The 19,144-nt window shown below is 46.4% G+C and overlaps 1 protein-coding gene across 20 annotated transcripts in view; it reads left to right on the top strand.

Moving 5' to 3' along the window:
- The window catches only part of RAPGEF1 (Rap guanine nucleotide exchange factor 1), a 128,823-nt gene that overhangs the window by 57,107 nt on the left and 52,572 nt on the right, over positions 1-19,144 (top strand). For 15 of the 20 annotated variants that reach the window (XM_032478704.1, XM_032478692.1, XM_032478691.1 and 12 more), the window contains 4 exons: positions 9,549-9,688; positions 10,300-10,413; positions 14,971-15,149; positions 18,973-19,129. In XM_032478704.1, coding sequence (XP_032334595.1) covers positions 9,549-9,688; positions 10,300-10,413; positions 14,971-15,149; positions 18,973-19,129 — 590 coding nt within the window. The remainder of the gene's footprint in view (positions 1-9,548; positions 9,689-10,299; positions 10,414-14,970; positions 15,150-18,972; positions 19,130-19,144) is intronic. The other 5 variants (XM_032478705.1, XM_032478698.1, XM_032478697.1 and 2 more) reach the window with 1 other exon arrangement.

Here is a 19,144-nt window from a genome sequence, read left to right as displayed (position 1 = left end):
CTACATTTATGTTGGCTCTGTTTTTTGTTTGTTTGTTTGTTTTTAGAAAGGTGAAACAAGAGCTTCCTGAGCTATCCACAGTTTCTTTCTGAGATGTTCAATGCAGAATTCTTTGGGAAGATAACTAATTCTGTACAGTTTATTATTAAGTATATTTGTTTCAGGGAATGGGATTTCATCAACTTTTAAATGATCTGTTCATCTAAGCCACGTGGGCTCATTTTTGGAAGAACATGAGACCTTTGTGTCTAGTTTATTTCAACTTTTTCTTCAAGTATACCATGTATCAGAAAAGTACCTCTGGCTTAAGTGTGCAGCTTGCAGAATTTTCACAAGGTGAACACACCAGCGTAACAGACTGATCAAGACTCAGACCTTCACCTACTGCCCCAGAAGCTCCCTCTGTTACCGTCTCCCCTCAAGCATAACCACTGTCTTAACTCGTAAAATCATAGTTTAATTTTGCTTGTTTTCATGTTTATATAAGTAGAATCAGACAGAATTTACTTTTTTGTGTCTGGCTTCTTTCTGCACTTGTGGGGTGCGTCCATATGGGGTGTTCATTCTCACTGCTGCACACGTCCCACATGTGACGGTGAGACATACCTGCTCTCCTGCTGATCGGCATTTGGAGAGTGCTGCTTTGAAAATTCTTGTACGTGTCTTAGGATGAGTTCACATAGACGTGCTCTGGGGTATGTACCTAGGAGTGGGGTTGCCGGGCCGAGGGGAAGTACATGTTCTGCTTTCAGGGTCCTGGTTCGCCCTCTGCAGCAGTGGAGGGAGGGCATCCCTTGCACTGCATCCTCACCAGCACTGAGTGTTTCCTAGTTTTTCTTTTTATCCATTCTGGCGTGTGTGTAGTAGTGGTGCTTTATGGTTTTAATTTGTTGTTTCCTGCTGACAAATGGAATTGAGCACCTTGTCTGTTTATGTCCGTTTGGATTTCATCTTTTGTGAAGTGTCTGTTTCATTCTGAATCTATTTTTAATCCTTACCAGTTATGCAAGTAAAACAAAACTGGTGGCTCTGCCAAACGAGCCCAAATCCAGACTGAAGCCTGGTTCCTTCTGTGGGCGGTAGGCCCTGCACGCCAGCCTCTTTCCTGCACCCCACCTCTTCTGCCTCCGCCCGAGCGCCTCACTCTGGCCTAGCCCAGGCTGGCCTGCATCCAGCTCAAGGCGGCTGGATGGTGTCTTACAGGTTTTCCGTGCTCATGCCCTCTGGCCTAGCAGTTCCACTTCTGGGAGTCTGTCTCATGCAGGTGCGCAGGGCGGTGAGCACGAGGCTGTGCATCAGTGTGGTGTTGTTTGAAGAGCAAAAGCTAGGAACCATCAGTCAGGAGACTGGTTAAATGCGTTGTGGTCTGCCTTCAGCAGAACGTTTTTCAGCTGTTAACTGTGCTCACGTGGAACGGCGCCCACAGCATCCCGCTAAGTTAAAAAAACCAGTCAAAAACGTTCCAGCTCTGCCGGACGTGGGGTTATGAGGGATTTTCACTTTCTGTGTTATGTATTTTTGCAGCACTTGGATTTTTATAATGAAGTTGTTTTACTTTTGTTGCTAAAAAAAAGGAAAAGTTACACTTAATAATCCCGTTAGCACGGACAGCAGCAGCACAGCTCTCGGTGGAGCTCCTGAACAAATGGGCAGAAGGGACAGGCCTTCATGTCAGAAGAGTGAAACTCCAGGTACTATTTTCCCTCTGTTTTAACATGAATAGTTCTGTATTAAGTAAGAAAGAGGATCTTTCAATATGGAAGTTTTGGGAAAAATAGAACATGAGGTTACTTTCTGCTCTCCTAGGCTGGGGTTATTTTTAGCTTTTGCCACGCTGAGTGGCCGAGGCCGGGCGGTGTTGCCACGTCACGGTGATGGATGCCACTTACTGAGCATGTGCTGCATGTCAGGTCCTTTGCTGAATAAATGCTCCACACACAGGATCACGTTTCATCCTCACAGCAACCTGAGCAGGTAGATCCCATGGTTGTGCTTGTTCTATAAGCGAAGAACCTTCAGCTCAGAGAGGGGAAAAGATTGTCCAAGTACAGGCCAAGCTCAAGTTAAAACACTGACGGCCTGACTCCAGAGCCCAGGGGCCACCTGCTCTGCCCACGACCTCTCACTCTTACTCTTGTCTTTCCCTTCACATGACATCTATAAAATTCCAGATAAGCAAACACACAGTTAGAAATCTGAAATCCGTACGTTTAGAATGATCCTCCCTAGTGCCCTAATGTCATTTCTCCACTCTAGTTGTCCTTTGAATGCATCTGGAAAGTGGGGGTGTGGGGTAAGTAAGCGGAATTGTACAACTGGAGCTTGTGTAGGCGGACGAATGGAAGCCCTCGCTGCGCCTCAGCTCTGCTCCCCGCACGCTGCAGGTACGAGAAATTAGCAGCCATGCTGTTGCTCAAGGTTGGCTGCAGTAACCTTGAAACTGCCTCACAGTGTTCTCCACCATGACCCTGACCCCTGTGGTCCCTGTGCGGGTGATATTTAGAGACTCCCCCTCATCCAAGGCAAAATTAAGCCCTGGCAGAAACCACTGCTAAGTTGGGATCCCAGCTGCTGCTACAAGTGACATTCGAAAGGCAGTTGATGTGTACATTTGTCAGCAACAAGCAGAGAGTGGTGTTCAGCCTGGTCAAGGGGCAGATTGAAAATTTAAGAATGGATTATTGACACCTGGCAGACTACTTGGAAGAAATTCATCTGGCTTTGGTGTGTTTTGTGTGTTGTTGAGACGTGATTCTGAGTGGGCTGCATGCCTCTCCTCCAGCCGGTTCTGCCTCTCTGGGTGGAGAAGGGCCTTCACCTGATGGCCAGGTCTGCAGCCTGGGAGGGGCGCCCAGGAAAGTGCCACTCTGGGTGACATCATAGCCGTTTCTACAGAAATGATTTGAGAGGTCATGTAGGCTCTCCTTCCTCTGGAAGAAATGACTAGCGGATTGGTCACTGGCAGCTCCTGACCCTCCTTGGTGTAAACACCTGCGAACTGAGCAGGGGTTGAGGTTCGTTTCCTTCGGCTCCATCTGTGGCCTTTGAAGTTGTTGCAGCAGATTTGCTAGAACACAGTAAGACACACCAGCTTATGGCATTTCCATGAGAAGGAGGGCTTTTGTTTCTTTTGTTTAGGTGTGGCCAGGTCAAAAAGTGTGCAGATCTGGCACCCCGGGGTGGGTGGGGGTGTGGAGCAGCTGGGATGCAGCCTAGCTGGTGGGGCTGCAGAGGGGCCGGACCACTTTGGAGACTCTCTGGGTGGTGTCCCTGAAGGTAGGTGTGGTGTGGACTCCATAGTCCAGCGGTTTCCGTCGCGGAAAGCTCTTGTGTGTGTTCTAGGAGACACGTACGGAAAGGTTCATAGCAGTGTTGTTTGTAGAAGCAGAAAAGCTGAAAGCAGCCCAATGTTCACTGACAGGAAAGCGGATAAATAAAACTGAATGTATGACAGAATACGCGGAATTTCATAGCACTGAAGATGAGAGCACTTACATAGACTTCAGCGTGGCTAATGTCAGGTCGACTATTAAGTGGAAAAGCTAGAACATAGGAATATTTACAGTATAACACCATTTACATAAACTCCGCAGACTTGTACATTAAACTGTAGTTACAGATTTAAACTATCACAAAAAGTAAGGGATGATAAGTGCGGGGCCAACTGACATCTTTCCAAGTCCAGCCACCCCCATTCCTGGGCTCTCAGATGTCTGCCTGGGATCCCTCAACAGATGAAGTACATTCTCTATTGGGCGTGTTTCCCCTAAGAAACTAATAGCCCCAGGTAATGCGTAATCTCACAATAGCTCCAGCTGGCTTGTTTCAGCCCCCCTTATCAGAGTCAAACCCCACCACCCTTCACAGACCCTAAACATCTTACCTCACCTACAACCAATCAGAGCCTTGTGCATCAGCTGATCAGGCACCTTGTGACCCGACCATATAAAACACCCCAACAGCTGGCCCTCGGGGCTCACACGGCACGCCTTGGCTGTGTGGCCCACTGTTGTCTATGGCAGCGCACCCCTAATAAACTCCTTTGTATTCTCATCCTTCTTCTCTGGTAAATTCTTTTACCAACCCGCGCATCACCATGTGACCAGTCCCCATTGTGCCCCACAACACCAAGCACAAAAATCAGAATCACGGTTACCTGTCGTTGGGAGGAAAGCTAGGGTTATGAGGGAGCCTGTGGGGCAGCGGTGGAATGGGTATCATTCTGCTTCTTGAGCTGTGCTGCCCAGTGTGGCAGCCACCAGCCACACGTGGCTGTTTAATTACATTTCCATAAAAGCTCAGTTTCTCCGTCACACTAGTCACATGTCAAGTGCATAACAGCCACAAGCTGGCTGCATGTTGGACGGTGCCGACATGGGACATTTCCATGATTGCTGACAGTTATGTTTGGCAGTCTAGGTCTGTAGATGCATGGATTTGATTAATTCTCTAGAAGTTGTATATATGTCTGTATGAAATCTTTCAAAATGTTTTAATTTCAGTGCCAGATCTCTAAACACACACATAGACAAAATCTGAAGTGTAGCTTCCTAAGTGAAAAGTCTGGGAATAATAAGAGAGTGGTCCTGAACCCGACAGTAGTGTGGGAATGTCGCTTTGGCATTGCCCCCTCCCCAAGATGACCGACACACGTGAGGGAGGTGAGAGGAGGGGCAGGAAGTTGTGGGGGGGGTGTGCGTGCGCGCTGCTCTTGGCAAGATTTCCCTAACGTGGCTGCCACCTTTGCTTCCTTCCACTCTGCTGTCACTGGTCATTACAGTGCTTTATCAGCACTTGAATGCATAGTTTGAGTTACCTCGCAAGTCACCTGAAACCTGTGTTGCTAAGCTGTTGTTTCAAGGAAAAGATGACAAGCAGTCTCCAAGTCAAAATCTGCCCTAGTTAGCGCTGCCCTTGAGTTCCAGAGTTGAGAGTGGTTGTCATTACAAAGAACCTGCTTTCTCCACTTGATTTATCACGTCTCGTGCTAGAGATGGCTATTTTGAGGCTATTAAACACTCCAAGGAGAAAGATTTATTGTAGACATAACACTTTATTTAAATGCTGGTGTGGATTCCCAGCTGTGCCCCAGGACAGAGTAAAATCTCAGACTGTGCCTGGCAAAGCAGAGGTTTGGAGAGAAAGCATTGTAATGGACTTCCCGGGTTCTGTGTGCGCTCAGGTGGAGGTGCCCTTCCTTAGCCCCTGGTCACAACCAGGGGTTTTTGGAGGCCTCCATACCTTGTTTGCCTACCCTAGTTCTGCCGTGGTCATGAGGGCGGAGATACGAATCCAGTCAGCCCTGGAGCCCTGCGCCTACCCACACAGCAGCTCCGGGCAGAACACCAGAGGAGGAGGAAGCTGGCTCATCCAGCCCATGTCTCAGGCTCTTTGATCACCAAAGAAACCATGCATCCTGCCTGGACTTCCCCATTTGTAGCCACTTTTCTTGCCCTGCTTTCAGTCTTACTTGCCAGGGTGGAAGTCATACCCTAGCCTCTGACTCGGGAACCTGTCTGGTGAGGGATATGCTGTGACTTTAGGGATGCTGAGGCCAGCATCCAAAGGAGTGGGAGGGGGTCAGCAATAAAGGCAGTATGGAAGGAGGCACCAAAGAGGGAAGCTGGTTAACAGACTTAAGGCCAGGTTGAGACTTCTCATCAGTACTAAAGGAAGAGGAGAGGGGGATTTGTAAGACCCTCAGTTGCTAACAATCATGAGTCAAATGTTCAGTGCTGCAGAATAGCCCGATTCAGATCTATAAGCAGTGCGAATGAGAGTTCAGAGTTTGGCCAGCCTTGCTACTCATCCAAATCATATAGTTAGTTAGGTTAGCTCTCTGTATTGAGTGGGTGCCGTGTCCCAGCACTTGGATAACTACCTTATTGCGTTGTCCACAAGCAGCATCTCATTTAATCTACGTCACATCAGCCATCTCAAGAAGAACAATATTATCAGCCCCATTTTCCAGACAAGGGAAACTAAGACTTGGCGAGATGACATTGAAGTGTTTTAACCCAGATAATCTGACTACAAAGCTCACCCTTTTAACTGCTGCATGAATTATTAGACTGGCCACATCATTTTGAAGTGTAGAGAAGGAAGTATAAACTGTACATGTAACCCACCCTGCTGGGGCGGGGAGGAAGAGGGGAGCTGGAGAAATCTCACCGTCCCAGTTTACCTGCCTTGAATCCCAGGGATGACTGCAGCATGTAAGGACTGGAGCTGAGAGTTCCCCCGACTGCCCTGAGCTGTTCCAGGGGAGGAGAGGGGTGCACCAGCTTCCTGCGGGTTTGTGTCCCCCTTTGGGGCTCTAAGAAGGGCTTCCTGCAGTTCTGGCCAGCACACCGACAGCTGTGAAGTTGTGTGTGATTTGACTCCACTTGTGAACAAAGGTCAGACCCTGGCTTTTCTCTTTGGTCCAGAGTGCAGTGGGCGCCTAGATAATTTGCAAAGCACAGATCATTTATCTGACCCTGCCTGCCACCTGGCAGGTCTTTGACAAAAGAATTGAACTTCAGCCCTATTAAGTCACATGCAACACTAGCAGACAAAGTGACTGGCCTGAAATATAAGGTGCTATGTCATTTATTTGGAAGGTTTTTTTTTTTTTTGTACTAAATTACTGGAAAAATTGAAAGGAGGAGTATTTGTTGTTTTAAAAATACAGATACTTCTCTTTCCATCACACAGGATTGTGATCTGCTCCCTAATTTTCAACCAGTGTCAAGTATTTTCTGTGAATTTCCGATGTGACCAAAAGAAGCAGTCCTTTTCATGGGGTATTTTTTTACTGGTTGGTTTGTTCATTTGTTTAATTCATGTTTCCTGAGCATCTTCAATGGACCAGGTACCGTGTTAGCACTGGAGATGCAGGTGTGAACAAGACGTCAACAGTCTTCAGTGAGTTTGCATTCTTGTCAGGAGGTAAACACATAAATAAAAAGATGGTTTCAAACACTGGAAAGTGCTTTGGTAAATGGCGAGATGCAGGAAGGCTGCTTATTGGTCGTTCTCTTTTTGAACACCTTCATTGAGATACAATTCGTATATCATACAGTTGACTCCTTTAAAGTGTAGAATTTAATTTTGTTAATAGTAATTCACTGGGTTGTGTCATCATCACCGGTTTCTAACGTTAGAATAGTTTGCCTCCACCAAAAGAAGCCCCATACTCACTAGCAGTCTCTCTCCATCCCTCCTCCCTCCCTTCAGTCTTAGGCAACTACTAGTCTACTTCCTGTTTCTGCAGACTTGCCTACTCTGGACATTTCAAACAAATGGAATGATACAACATGTGGTGTTTTGTGACTGGCTTCTTTCAAGATTTATCATGATGATAGCTTATCAGTACTTCATTTCTTTTTATTGCCTCATAATATTTCATTGTATGGATATACTGCATTTTATTTATTCACTCATGGACATTTGGACACTTGAGTTGTTTCTACCTTTCAGTTATTATGAATAATGCTCTATGAATTTTCATGTACAAGTCATGTGGATGTATGTTTTCATTTCTCTTGGGTATGTGCCTAGGAATAGAATTGCAGGGTTACTGTTTGATCTTCTGAGGAACTGCCAGGATATTTTCCAAAGCAGCTGCACCATTTACATTTCCTCCAGTAGTGTAGGAGAGTTGCGATTTCTCCAGTCCTCATGAATACTTGATACCTTCTGTCTTTTTCATTGTATCTCGTGGAGATGGAGCGGTGGCTTATGATGGCTTGATTCGCGTTCCCTGACAGTTAACGGCGTTGGGCATCTTTTCATGTGCTTATCTGTAGGTCATCTTTGGAGAAATGTCTGTTCAAATCCTTTACCCATTTTTAATTGAATCTTTTACTGTTGAGTTGTAAGGGTTCTTTATATTTTCTGTCTGCAAGACCCTATCAGTTGTATGATTGGCAAATGTTTTCTCTCATTCTGTAGCTTGTCTTTTCACTTTCTTGATGGTATCATTTGTAGCACAAATATTTTTAATTTTGACAAGGCCCAGTTTATCTGCTTTTTTTGTTGCTGTTTATGCTTTTGGTGTTGTATCTCAGGAACTATTGCCAAAAGCAAAGTCACAAAAATTTTACCCCTGTGTGTTCTTCTAAGAGTTTTATGGTTTTAATGTTTACATTTAGGTCTTTGATCAATTTTGAGTTAATTTTTGTATATGGTGTGAGATAAGGGCCCAAACTCATTCTTTTGCATATTGGTATCCAGTTGTCCCAGCACCATTTGTTGAAAAGGACATGAATTCCCCATTGAATGGTTTTGACACTCTTGTCCGGGATGCACGGGTTTATTCTGCACTCTCAGTTCTATGTGTCAATCTGTATGCCTGTGCTTATGCTAGTACCATGCTGTCTTGCTTACTGTAACTTTGTGCTGGTAAGCGTTGAAGTCGGAACATGTGTGTCCTCTCTGTTTTTCTCTTCCCAGGACGTTTTGGCTCATTTGGGTTCCTTGTAATTCCATACTAATTGTAGGATTATAGTGTCCATTATCTTCAAAAACTTCAGCTGAGATTGTCATAGGGATTACATTAATGTAGATCAATTTGGGAAGTATTGCCATTTTAACAATATTAAGTCTTTTGATCCATAAATGAGATACTTTCCATTTATTTAGATCATCTCTAATGTCTTTCAACAATATTTTGTAGTTCTCAGTGTCTAAGTCATGCACCTCTTACATTAAATTTAGGACTGAGTGCTTTATTCTAGTTGATGATTGTGAATGGAAGCTCTTTAAAGTGTCGTTTTGAAATGTTTCTAGCTACCGTATAGAAATAGAATTGATTTTGTGTGTAATCTTGCATATGATTCTACATATTATCTTGTGTCCTGTGACCTCACTGAATTTGTGTATTAGTTTATTAGTGGATTCCTCGGGATTTTTCATATACAAAATTGTCATCTACAAATAGAGTTAGTTTTACATCTTCTGCTCCAATCTGAATGGCTCTTATTAGCGTATCAGAGAACAAAGTTGAGTAACAGTCGTGAGAACGGACACCCTCATCTTGTTCCTGATCTTGAGGAGAAGCCGTTAGTCTTTCACTGTGTCCCAGAGGGTTTTGAACACCTCAGTTCGATTTCAGTCTCCACTGCCAACTCTGAATCCTTCCCCATGTTGCTTGTTGTAGTTCCTAAACCAAAAATGGAGAAGGTTGATTCCAAAGAGCCTTCCTTTCCAGTCCTTACATTCTACACTTCTGTGATTCTACTTTGGTATTCTTTCTTCTTAGCCAGTTCCTTTGAATGTTGGTTAAAGCATCAAACGAACTCTAGTAAGGACACTTGGAAATGTTTGCAAGTTCTTTTTTCCATCCCCATTTTGACTGCTTTTAACCTAACCTAGATGGAAGTTGCAAAAAATTGAAATATGCAAGCAGAAATGTTTAATTAGATCCATACTTCCTTTTTTTTGTAACTCTGAGCCAGGGGAAAAGATATGTTTGAGGATGATGGTTGTTTCCACGTAAGAAAGGTCAGTGAACCACCACTTCTTCCCCCTCTGCCTCTAACAGTCAGTTCCTTCTTTGTTTTCAGACTCTCAGCGTTCTCATCTCTCCTCCTTCACCATGAAGCTGATGGACAAATTCCACTCGCCCAAAATCAAGAGAACACCGTCAAAGAAGGGAAAACCAGCTGAGGTGTCTGTGAAGATTCCAGAGAAGCCTGTGAACAAAGTAAGCTGACTCTCTAGGTGTTTCTCCTGGCCTTCACCTGCTTTGAACAATGAGTTTGTTCTGTTGTTAAGTTCATTCCCTGGGGATTGAGCTTTCAGTACAGAACACCTGTTCCATAGCATTCCATGGTTCCAAGTGGAGCCTGCGGTGCCCTTGTGAAATATGAACCTCTAGGTGGTGAGTGTTTCTCCTGTTAATCAGAGTCAAGCTCGGTTGGCTAGAACAGTTCTTTTCCAGATGTGTCATCCTCTGGGCATTTAAAACAGCTCAGAGCATCATGTTCACACCTCAGGATGCTGCCACCCTGCCCCAGGGGGGCCCACCTTGCCCTGGTGCACGCACGTGCGTGTACACACACACACATACACACACACACACACACACAGGGAGATTTGTGCCGTCCAGAACATCCGTCATTCGGCTCTAGGGCTCAAACTCTGAAGCTTGCTAAACCCTTGAAATCCAGCCAAGATGTCCTCAAGCACCAGTAACCTCAGCAGGGCCAGTCAAGCCAGATGTGTTGAAACAGCTGTTGACTTTCACCAACCCCCTCCTTCAGCCTAAAACGGCCATTTCAAGCTCTGTAGGAATCCAGGTTTCCTCTCTTCCAGGAGGCAACAGACAGATTTCTACCAGAGGGCTACCCTATCCCCTTGGATCTGGAGCAGCAGGCAGTAGAATTTATGTCCACCAGTGCTGTGGCTTCCAGGTCTCAAAGGCAGAAGGTCAGTGTGATGTTAAGAACAATTGGGTTTGCCTTGCCTTCTACTGCAGAATCCTGGCCTATGGTTTTGGGGATGGAAAAAAAATCTATTGCAATATCATTGTGTTCAATTGGGTGGCAACTGTGGGCTTAATTGTTCAGGAAGCAATCCATGGGGCCTTGGATAAAAGTAAGAATTTATGCAAGTCCCCATGGTCTTTGGAGAGCTCTGTGCTCCATGGTGAAAGCTTGGGGTTTCTGGGGTTGGTCTGGGTGTGCTGCTTGGGTCCAACGGGTTCGGGGGAAGTGGGTGAGTCTCATCTCTAAAGACCAGCTGTTTTTTCCTTGAGTCGCCAAGATGACCTGGATAGCTGAGAAGGGAAGGGTGTCGGAAGTGTGAGACTCACGGGGTGCGGTGAGACTGCCACAGAACCACTGTGCTCAGAGCCAGGGCCCCTCTTGTGCCGCCTACGCTTAACCAGCCTTTCCCCGGCCCCGGGCTCGAGTGCTTTACACTCGTTCTCCTACTTAATTCTCATTATCACCCTGGGAGGTGGGCGCTTACTCTGCAGGAAAGGCGGCTGACTGAATCTGTGGGGATACTAAGCGTTTAGCCGAAGTCGCACAAAGAGTAGCGAAGCTGGGGTTTGAACACAGGCATCTGACATCCAGGCTGAAACTCCCGCAGTGCTACATTTACTCTTGATGAAAGCAGTTTATTTTTGAATATCTCACAAATCTAATGTTACTGCCACACATAACTAAACATAAAAACAAAATTAAACTCAGCAATTTAAAATAAAAACACGCTTTGTAGACAATTAGATCCTTAATCCTTTAGTGACTGTCCACAGTGTAGTTCATAGTAGAGCTGTTGTCACAGCTGTCAATTTAATGCCACAAGCAAACACTACCCTATTAAGTAAACACATAATTCTTGAATTTTACAGTACATTTACTTATATTTTTATGTTGACCAGCAGAATATCTTAAAATTCCAGCTAAAAGTGGAAAAAACAGAAGTTTCAAACCCAGCCTTATGTTGAATAATCATTTTCCCTGCTCCGTCTGTTAACAAAAAGAGGCTGAAAAGCCAGAATGCAGCACAGTGTGTGCCAGGTTGATCTGAATTCCAGGTTGAAGATGAGTATTCAAGTGGGAGGTTTGGTCTGTAGCACAATTATTTTTTATTACAATCTGTTTAGCAACCTCTTGGAGCTGCGTTTAATATTAAACTCCAAGAAGAGGGTCAGTTGTCATCTCCTGCTAGTCCAGGCAGCCTGGGGTAAGGGGATGTATGACAGCTGTGTTCCGCTAGTGAACTCTGATAGGGAACTGTTTTTGCCGCTCACTTCCTAGAGTTTTCCCCCTTCTTCATTACTCCAAGAGAGGTCATGGGGGAAAATCTGATGCTAAAATACCCTTCCCTTTGTGGGGGATCCTGCAGACTCCGGAGGACATTTGTCGATGTGCACAGACATTTTTCGTTGTCACCACGGGGAGGCTGAAGCAGGTCCTACTGGCACCTGGTGGGTAGAGGCCAGCAATGCTGGTGAACATTGTACGATACACAGGACAGCCCCCCTCCCCCAACAAAGGATTATCTGCCCCAAAATGTCAGTGCCATGGCTGAGGAACTCTGGTCTCTAGGAGGGCGCTCTGGGTGTGATCTTCACCCAAGGAAGAATATTACCCGGGGTTTTGGTCATTGCCCTTTAAGAAGGGGTGAATTACTACGCTCTGCCCCAAGTCACCTGCATGAGACGAAGTGCATACAAACCCACAGTGGAGCCCACAGACAGGACTGGAAATGATGGGGAATCTGGCAAGGTGTGTGAACTTAGCCGACTCTGTTGGAGGAGTCTTACAACAGGTCTGTCATTTGCTGTCATCATTAATTACTACCTGTTGGCTCTCTTAGGACTTAGTATTTCCATAGACATTCTCGTTTTCCCCGGGTTACTACATGGGAAATTGCAGCTTGGGGGGACCGAAACAGATTCAGATTCATCTGCAGCTTACTGAGGGCTCTCTCTTTGCCCAGGCCTTGTCCTGAGTGATTTCACATGCTCTCTTATGTATCTCTGTATCCCTGTGACCATGTGCACAAGCTTTTATTATTCCCAGTATACAGAGCGTGGGCTGGGCCCAAGTTTTCTTAGTCAAAATCTATTTTCCCCTTAATGTTACGAAATACTCGCATGTGCATTGTCTCCCAGTTTCCCGCATCAGCCTCTGTAGATTGCCCAGGGCAGGTGGTACTCTCCCCATCTTGCAGGTGAGGAGCTGGAAGCCCCACAGTGCCTTCGGGTTGAGGCCTCCCCCAGCTCTGCTGGCCTCATGTCGTTTCCAGGCTTGTCTGCACCAGTCGTGGCACCTAATCCACAACAGCAGGGGCCGTGTGCAGGTGGATGCACCTGCCTCTCTGAGGTTGTGTGGCTGGGCAGCTGCAGCAGAGCCGCGGCCCGGGGTTCCCAGTTGGAGTGAGTGCTGGATCTAGGTGTCTCATTGTGAACTTTTCGACTGCTGGCTGCATTTTGCAAGAAGCCACAGTTGAACAGCTGAAGGGCTTGGGGAATGCATACCATTCAGAGGCCATTAATTCTGGGAGAGGAATTTGCTGGGGGGTTAGTAGTTGAAACCTGACTCTGCTGAGTTGTCTGGCTCCTTTATCACAGCCGGGGCAGCTTGCTTTTCGGTGGCTCATTTGATTTCTCTGCAAATGACAGGAAACTGCTCTTTCTGTTGTGAGGGGCCTTGCCCCTTTTGGATGCCTCCCATCTCTGGGTTAGCCCCTTTCTCCCTCGCAAGCCTGATGACACATTTTCTTAAGATGTTTCCCACTTCCTCCCCAAGTTTCATCATCTCAGGCTCCTGACTTGTCCTGATGTGCTAAGATGGCAGCGTCGTAGTCATAGTCCTCTTGCCAGACCAACCATGGTCACATTTAGTCACATGTGATGTCTGCAGGACACCATGATCCCTTCATCCTGAGGTTCCTCCCAGCCCCAAGTAGTCCGTGGCGAAGCAGAGAGCTCCTGTCCACGAGGTGGAGAAACAAGTGCCTGGCTCTTGGAAACAGACAGTAAATAAACAAACATGTCAAGTAGTGAAAAGAGAAAATAAAGTGAGGGCCAAAAGGCCACAGGGATGGGAAGAGGGAGGGAGTGCTCCTTCCTCCATTGGAGAATTCTATCTCGGTGGTCTACAGAACACTTGGGAAGTACCCCCTTGAGGGAAGTTAAGTCAGCTCTTGGAAAGTTGTCTGACTAAAGGAGCATTTACTTCTTGATCCCATTTATATATTTCTCTTTTATATCCCCATGAAATAAATGCTCCCACTATTGATTTTTCTTATTTAAGACGACATATCTCATCATTTTAAAAGAAAAGAGCTAGTGTTCAGAATCATAATCACTTTTTATAACATATCATTCAGTTATATATTTATAGATTGTTTAAATGGACATTTTCTAGAATTTGCATTCTTGCCCTCAGTGGTTCTTATCTACATGCTCTCTGGACCTCAGAGAGTCCGCAGGGGGCAGTTTTCCACGTACAGAGCACTCTTAGTTTGCCCTGGACATGGAAGCAGTTCTGCTTGAGTAGATAATCCATGTTTTGATTTATCCATTTTATAGATTATTCTTGATTTCCCTTTCCCTGCCGGCCAGCTGGGGCCTGGGTTGTTGACATTAGGGTGGCTATACGGGGAGATTTAGAGGCAGGAACCAAAGGGGTGCGTTTCCCCACTGACTGGCTCCAGGTACCCCAGAGCCAAGGAGGACAGATGCGGTTGTGAGCGCCGGGCAGGCCCTGCAATCGTTGTCCCCCCGGGTGGGCTTCCCTCGGAGCAGGGCCCTGAATGCCGTTAGTAGCGGCGTGAGTGGGGATTGGATCATTGCTGTCTGTCCAGCTTCTTCACCTTTTCACCCCGGAGCATCCTGCCCCTTCTGACGCTGGGGTTTCCCGGCCCTTTGGGAGAGCCATATCATTGCATTGAGAGGGGCTGCATCTTTGGGTTGAATGTGGGAATCTAGTGATGAGTCCTGGGAGGGTGGGGTTTGAACACTGATGTCTCTGACCAGTCTCACGCAGGCGCTGGGATCTTTGAAAGGCCTGGGGTTTCTGGATTTGATTTATTGGCTGGAAATGCACAGTGGGACTTAACTGTTGGTTCTCTAAGCATCCTACAGCCATTAGCAAATTAGTCCTCATTGCGCTTAGTGAGATTAGCGGCGGTATCTCAGTGCGGTGCAGGAGGAGACTTCAGGCAAAGCAGTCTCTGTTCTGGGAGGGAATTCAGGAATATCGAAACTGCCTTTCTTGGTCCAGCCCCTTCTTCCTTCAAGATCAGCCTCTGTATCCTAATTGCAAGCCTTAGAAAAACAACTTGGCTTGGTTTCTGCAGCAAGAAGCCTTTCCATTGACATCAATCTCCAACTAGTTTACTGGATTATTTATTTATTTATTTATTTATTTATTTATTTATTTATTTATTTATTTATTTATTTATTTATTTATAAATAGCTCCCTTTAATCTCTCTCCTCCCTCCTTAAGCTTAACATTTCCTTTCAGAACCTGAGCTGGCTTGAAGAGAAAGAGAAGGAAGTTGTCAGTGCCTTGCGCTACTTTAAGACCATTGTGGACAAAATGGCTATTGATAAGAAGGTCCTGGAGATGCTTCCAGGGTCAGCCAGCAAGGTGCTAGAAGCCATCTTACCCCTGGTGCAGAGCGACCCTCGAATTCAGCACAGGTGAGTTGCTCTGAAGTCTTTGGCTGTGTCAGAGCAGTAGAGGCTTTTGCTCGGGCTGGAGCCACTGTGTAAGTCTGTGCTTATTTCTTTGTTCTAAGAAACAATATTAGCTCACTGGCAGTGATCGCATTGATTTGGACACATTTTTCCTAGTCCCCTGTGTTAACCATAGTTTATTACGACAGAACATCCTGCCAGTATCTAGCCTGTTAGGGACATTGACTGCCTAGATTATTAGGTCCAAAGAGGTGGAGAAGAACCCTGTTAGAGCTCAGATTACTGGAACATGGAACTGTATCTTGCCAGGACCCCCCGAACACCACCTAGACTCACTTGGAAGCCAGGCATGGGGTGGCGTCCGCTTTTGCTGGGTGATGCTTGTATTGCCAGAGCTCATCTTCCTCTTCAGTTGCGGAGCAGCTTGCCCTGTGTGTGTGAAGTGCAGAAAGCAGAGCAGTGTTAGCTCTGATCTTAAGTGAAAGCCTTGAGAGGCTGTCAGGCGCCTGAGGGCCTTGTCTTCCTCCCTGGTCCCTGTGCAGGATACACGCATCTCTGCTTCAGCTCCTCCGGACAGTTAGTGTCCTTGTAGCCCCGTGAGGCTAAACTTTCATGAACTGCTTTCAGAACCTGGCCATGACGTGCACAGTTTTCTTCTGGGAGACAAAGCAAACAGTGTCTTTATTTCCAAGATGCTCTCTGCCCTGGGGCTTCCACCCTAGAGTTTCAGCTGACCGCACAGGTCGTGGTCTTCAGCCAGAAGCTAACTGAGCTAGTGGTGGGGAGGACTTTGCCCGGTACCGCCTGCACTTCCATGCCCTGCTGCTGTCCTGTGCAAAAAGCCCCTGAGGAAGTGAGCCCCTTCGGTGCCTCGTTCAGTTGCTGTGGATGGAGCACTTGGTCTCCAAGTGCTGTGTACTTCCGGCAGTGAACCCGTGCCCGGCCCTTCTCCTTCGAGGGAATGTGCTAACAGCATTCCAGGGTGTAGCATATGCTGGCTTTTTATGAAACACTGTCGGATACCTGGTCTCCTGTCCCTACTGTGGAAGAGTTGAAATCTAGTTGGGAAAATTAGCTCCCCCGCTGTATGATAAAGCACTGATTCATGGTACCAGCTGGAAGCTCCGTTGGAGTTTGAAGGAGGGAGAATTACGAGAGAGTTGCGGTGCTCTGATTACGCTTCCTGGAGGAGGAGGTGCTGGAGCTGGACCTGAGGAGAGGGCAGAGGGGCAGGAGAACGAGAAGAGCAGAGGAAGCGAGGCCAGCAGGCCTGGTGCCTTCCTGTAAGGGGGCCGGTCGCAAGAGCAGAGTGTGCTCGCACCGCAGCACGGGTTGGTGGCGGGGGGCGGGCGGGTCACGTCATCCTGCCAGCCGCACCTGCCTGTCCTCTTGGGGAGTCCAGGACAGGGTCACCTTGGCTAAATGCTGTAACTGACAGTGCTGACAGCGTGTTGCTGCTGGGATCGCAGCTTCATGGGGTGTTAGCCAGCAGCTCTGCTCGGGCCGCTACTCCCTAACATACAGGCGCTGGGAGGATTGAGCAGGTAGTATGATCGTGGTCTGGGGGCATCTTTTGGTCTATGGGGAGGTTTTATAATTATTCTGTAGATGACAAAAATTATTTAACGTCTGTAACAGTTTCCTCGGGAAAAGAGAAATGCCTGGGTGTGGCTATAAGGAACAATGATTTTTTTTTCTTAGTAGTCCTTTGACTAATACCATTTAAGGGATTTTTCCTCCTGAAATTCTTCCAAAGCCAAATTGTTGATGTTTTTATTGATCTCCCCGAGGTGATTAAAAATGCTTCCTTGAATGTTTCTCCTAGATTCCTTCCGTCACCTCACTCCTCCCAGTGCAGTTTGTCAGCTGGGGAGGTGTTCTCCTTCTTTCTGCTCAGAGCTGCCCCTGTGGGCTGGGTCCTAGCAGGCAGGCTCTCCGCCACCCTCGCACAGGTTCCGAGGACAGCGGCAACCAGCCTTTGAGCAGGCAGCTGCCTGTGCAGCGTGGGCGGTGCAGGAGGCCCGTCCCACCCGGTGGAGCCCCAGAGATGTTAGACAACCGGGTCTGTTCTTGCCCTCAGTGTAGACGGCTTTGCTCCATTTCAGAAACAGACCAACAGCTGGTCTACTGGACAATGTTTTTATGGTACAGGACCCTCCTTCCTTCCTTAATGTCCTTCCTGTGTCATTAAGACACAGAAATATTCTGCTTCCAAGCTAATAGTGTGATGGGGGACAACACAATCACCAAAAATTTTAGGTCCTTTCAGGGAAATGTCATCCAACACAGGTAGAAATTAAGTACTGCATACAAGTGCCCCCCTCCCTGCTCCTCCCTTCATCTGATTCTGGCCAGTAATTTGACAGTGGGGTACTCTGGGGGAATCCTGCGGGCACATGGGTAGGAGGCAGCAGTCTTTATTAAAGAGGCCTCACCAGGCCTTGCCCGGAAGGAGGAGGCAGAGTTGCTAGCAGCATGTCCCCCCTGAGGACAACGTCATCTCTGACCCAGGCCTTGGGAAAACTGCAGTTTTTGTTTTCTTCTCTCAACCCTCTTTCCTAAGAGAGTAGGTCCAACACCAAATACTTCACATTTGTATTATCCTCTAAGGCAGCCAATCCCTGGCTTTCTTGCCACTCCTTTTGTAAAATTTCCTTATTTGTAATGAGACTCGAGGAGTTTGCTTTCACTCTCTCTGACTCTTCTCCAGCGTAGAGACTGGCTGCGTGGAATCCTTTACCTCTCCTGGAGAATTCTTTTCCTCCTTACCTGATTCCGAAGAGCTTCTCATTAGAGCACTGTTTGGTCCAAGTTTTTGTTTTAAGTGGCTTTGTTTTTAGTACCTGTTTTAATCATATCTTACAATATTATATTTTTTTCTCAAAATTTTACCTTTGGAAAAAATATATCTTTGGCTCCTAAATGTCTGCCTCATTCTTTTTTTTTTTTTTAAAGTGGAGGAGGCAGCAGCACATATTCCCTATATTTTGCTCTTCCTCTGTTGTAATACATAATGCTTAAAATAGAAAAATAATCCTTTCCATAAATCCTAGGGGAAATTATCGTTAGTTATTTTAAAACATATGGAAGGTATACAAATTCTTCATTCTGGCCTCCACTCTACAGTCATTGGGCATCCAAAGGTACTCGGGGCTTCTGTCCTGTGTGTGCTGGCATCACAGTGTGACTGGTACCTCCCCCACCACCACAGGTCTCCTCGCCTCTGATTTGTCCTTCTTTAAATACTCTCCATTGGGGCCTTCCTTTGCCACCTCAGCCGTGGTCTACTACGGAGGATGATAAAGCCAAGCCCATGTTAGAAGGAACTCTAGTACATTGCAGATCTGTTTGAGCTCGTGTTTAAAGGCTATTCCTTTAAAGAATCCTGCCTGCTAAAATTCCACAAACCAGTTGACACATACAACATGAATTTCTATCTGATTCAAAAAAAGACGTGTGCAGCACTTCAACCCATGAGAAGGAGGGGCAAACAGGCACTCGAGAGGTGTTACCAGCATCTTGTGGAGGATGCAAAGCTCAAAAAAGCACAGTGACTATCACGGTGGAGGTTTTATACATTATACCTGAGAAATGGTAAAAATTTCCAACAGACTAGAATATAAAGCTCCACAAAATCTTCATTGGATGTAAGAAAATAGATCCAGGGAGGAGAACTTGATTTATTAAAGGAGGCACAGATTTTATACAAAGAAAGATTGAGAAACCTGGTCACTGAAAAACTAGTTCTGTGCTAAACAGATGACTTCAAGTGATGGTCGTGCTTTAGATTTTTAATGTTCTTTAAAAAATCTTCTCTTCCCTGCAGCTCAGCCCTCTCCTCTTGCTATAGCCGAGTGTACCAAAGTCTCGCCAACCTCATTCGTTGGTCTGACCAAGTGATGCTAGAAGGTGTGAACTCAGAAGATAAAGAGATGGTGACAACTGTGAAGGGGGTTATCAAAGCCGTTCTGGATGGAGTGAAGGTGCGTGCAGGTTCC

The sequence above is a fragment of the Camelus ferus genome, chromosome 4, assembly GCF_009834535.1.
Source record: "Camelus ferus isolate YT-003-E chromosome 4, BCGSAC_Cfer_1.0, whole genome shotgun sequence".
Lineage (NCBI taxonomy): Eukaryota > Metazoa > Chordata > Mammalia > Artiodactyla > Camelidae > Camelus > Camelus ferus.
This window is presented reverse-complemented; position numbering and strand designations above follow the sequence as displayed.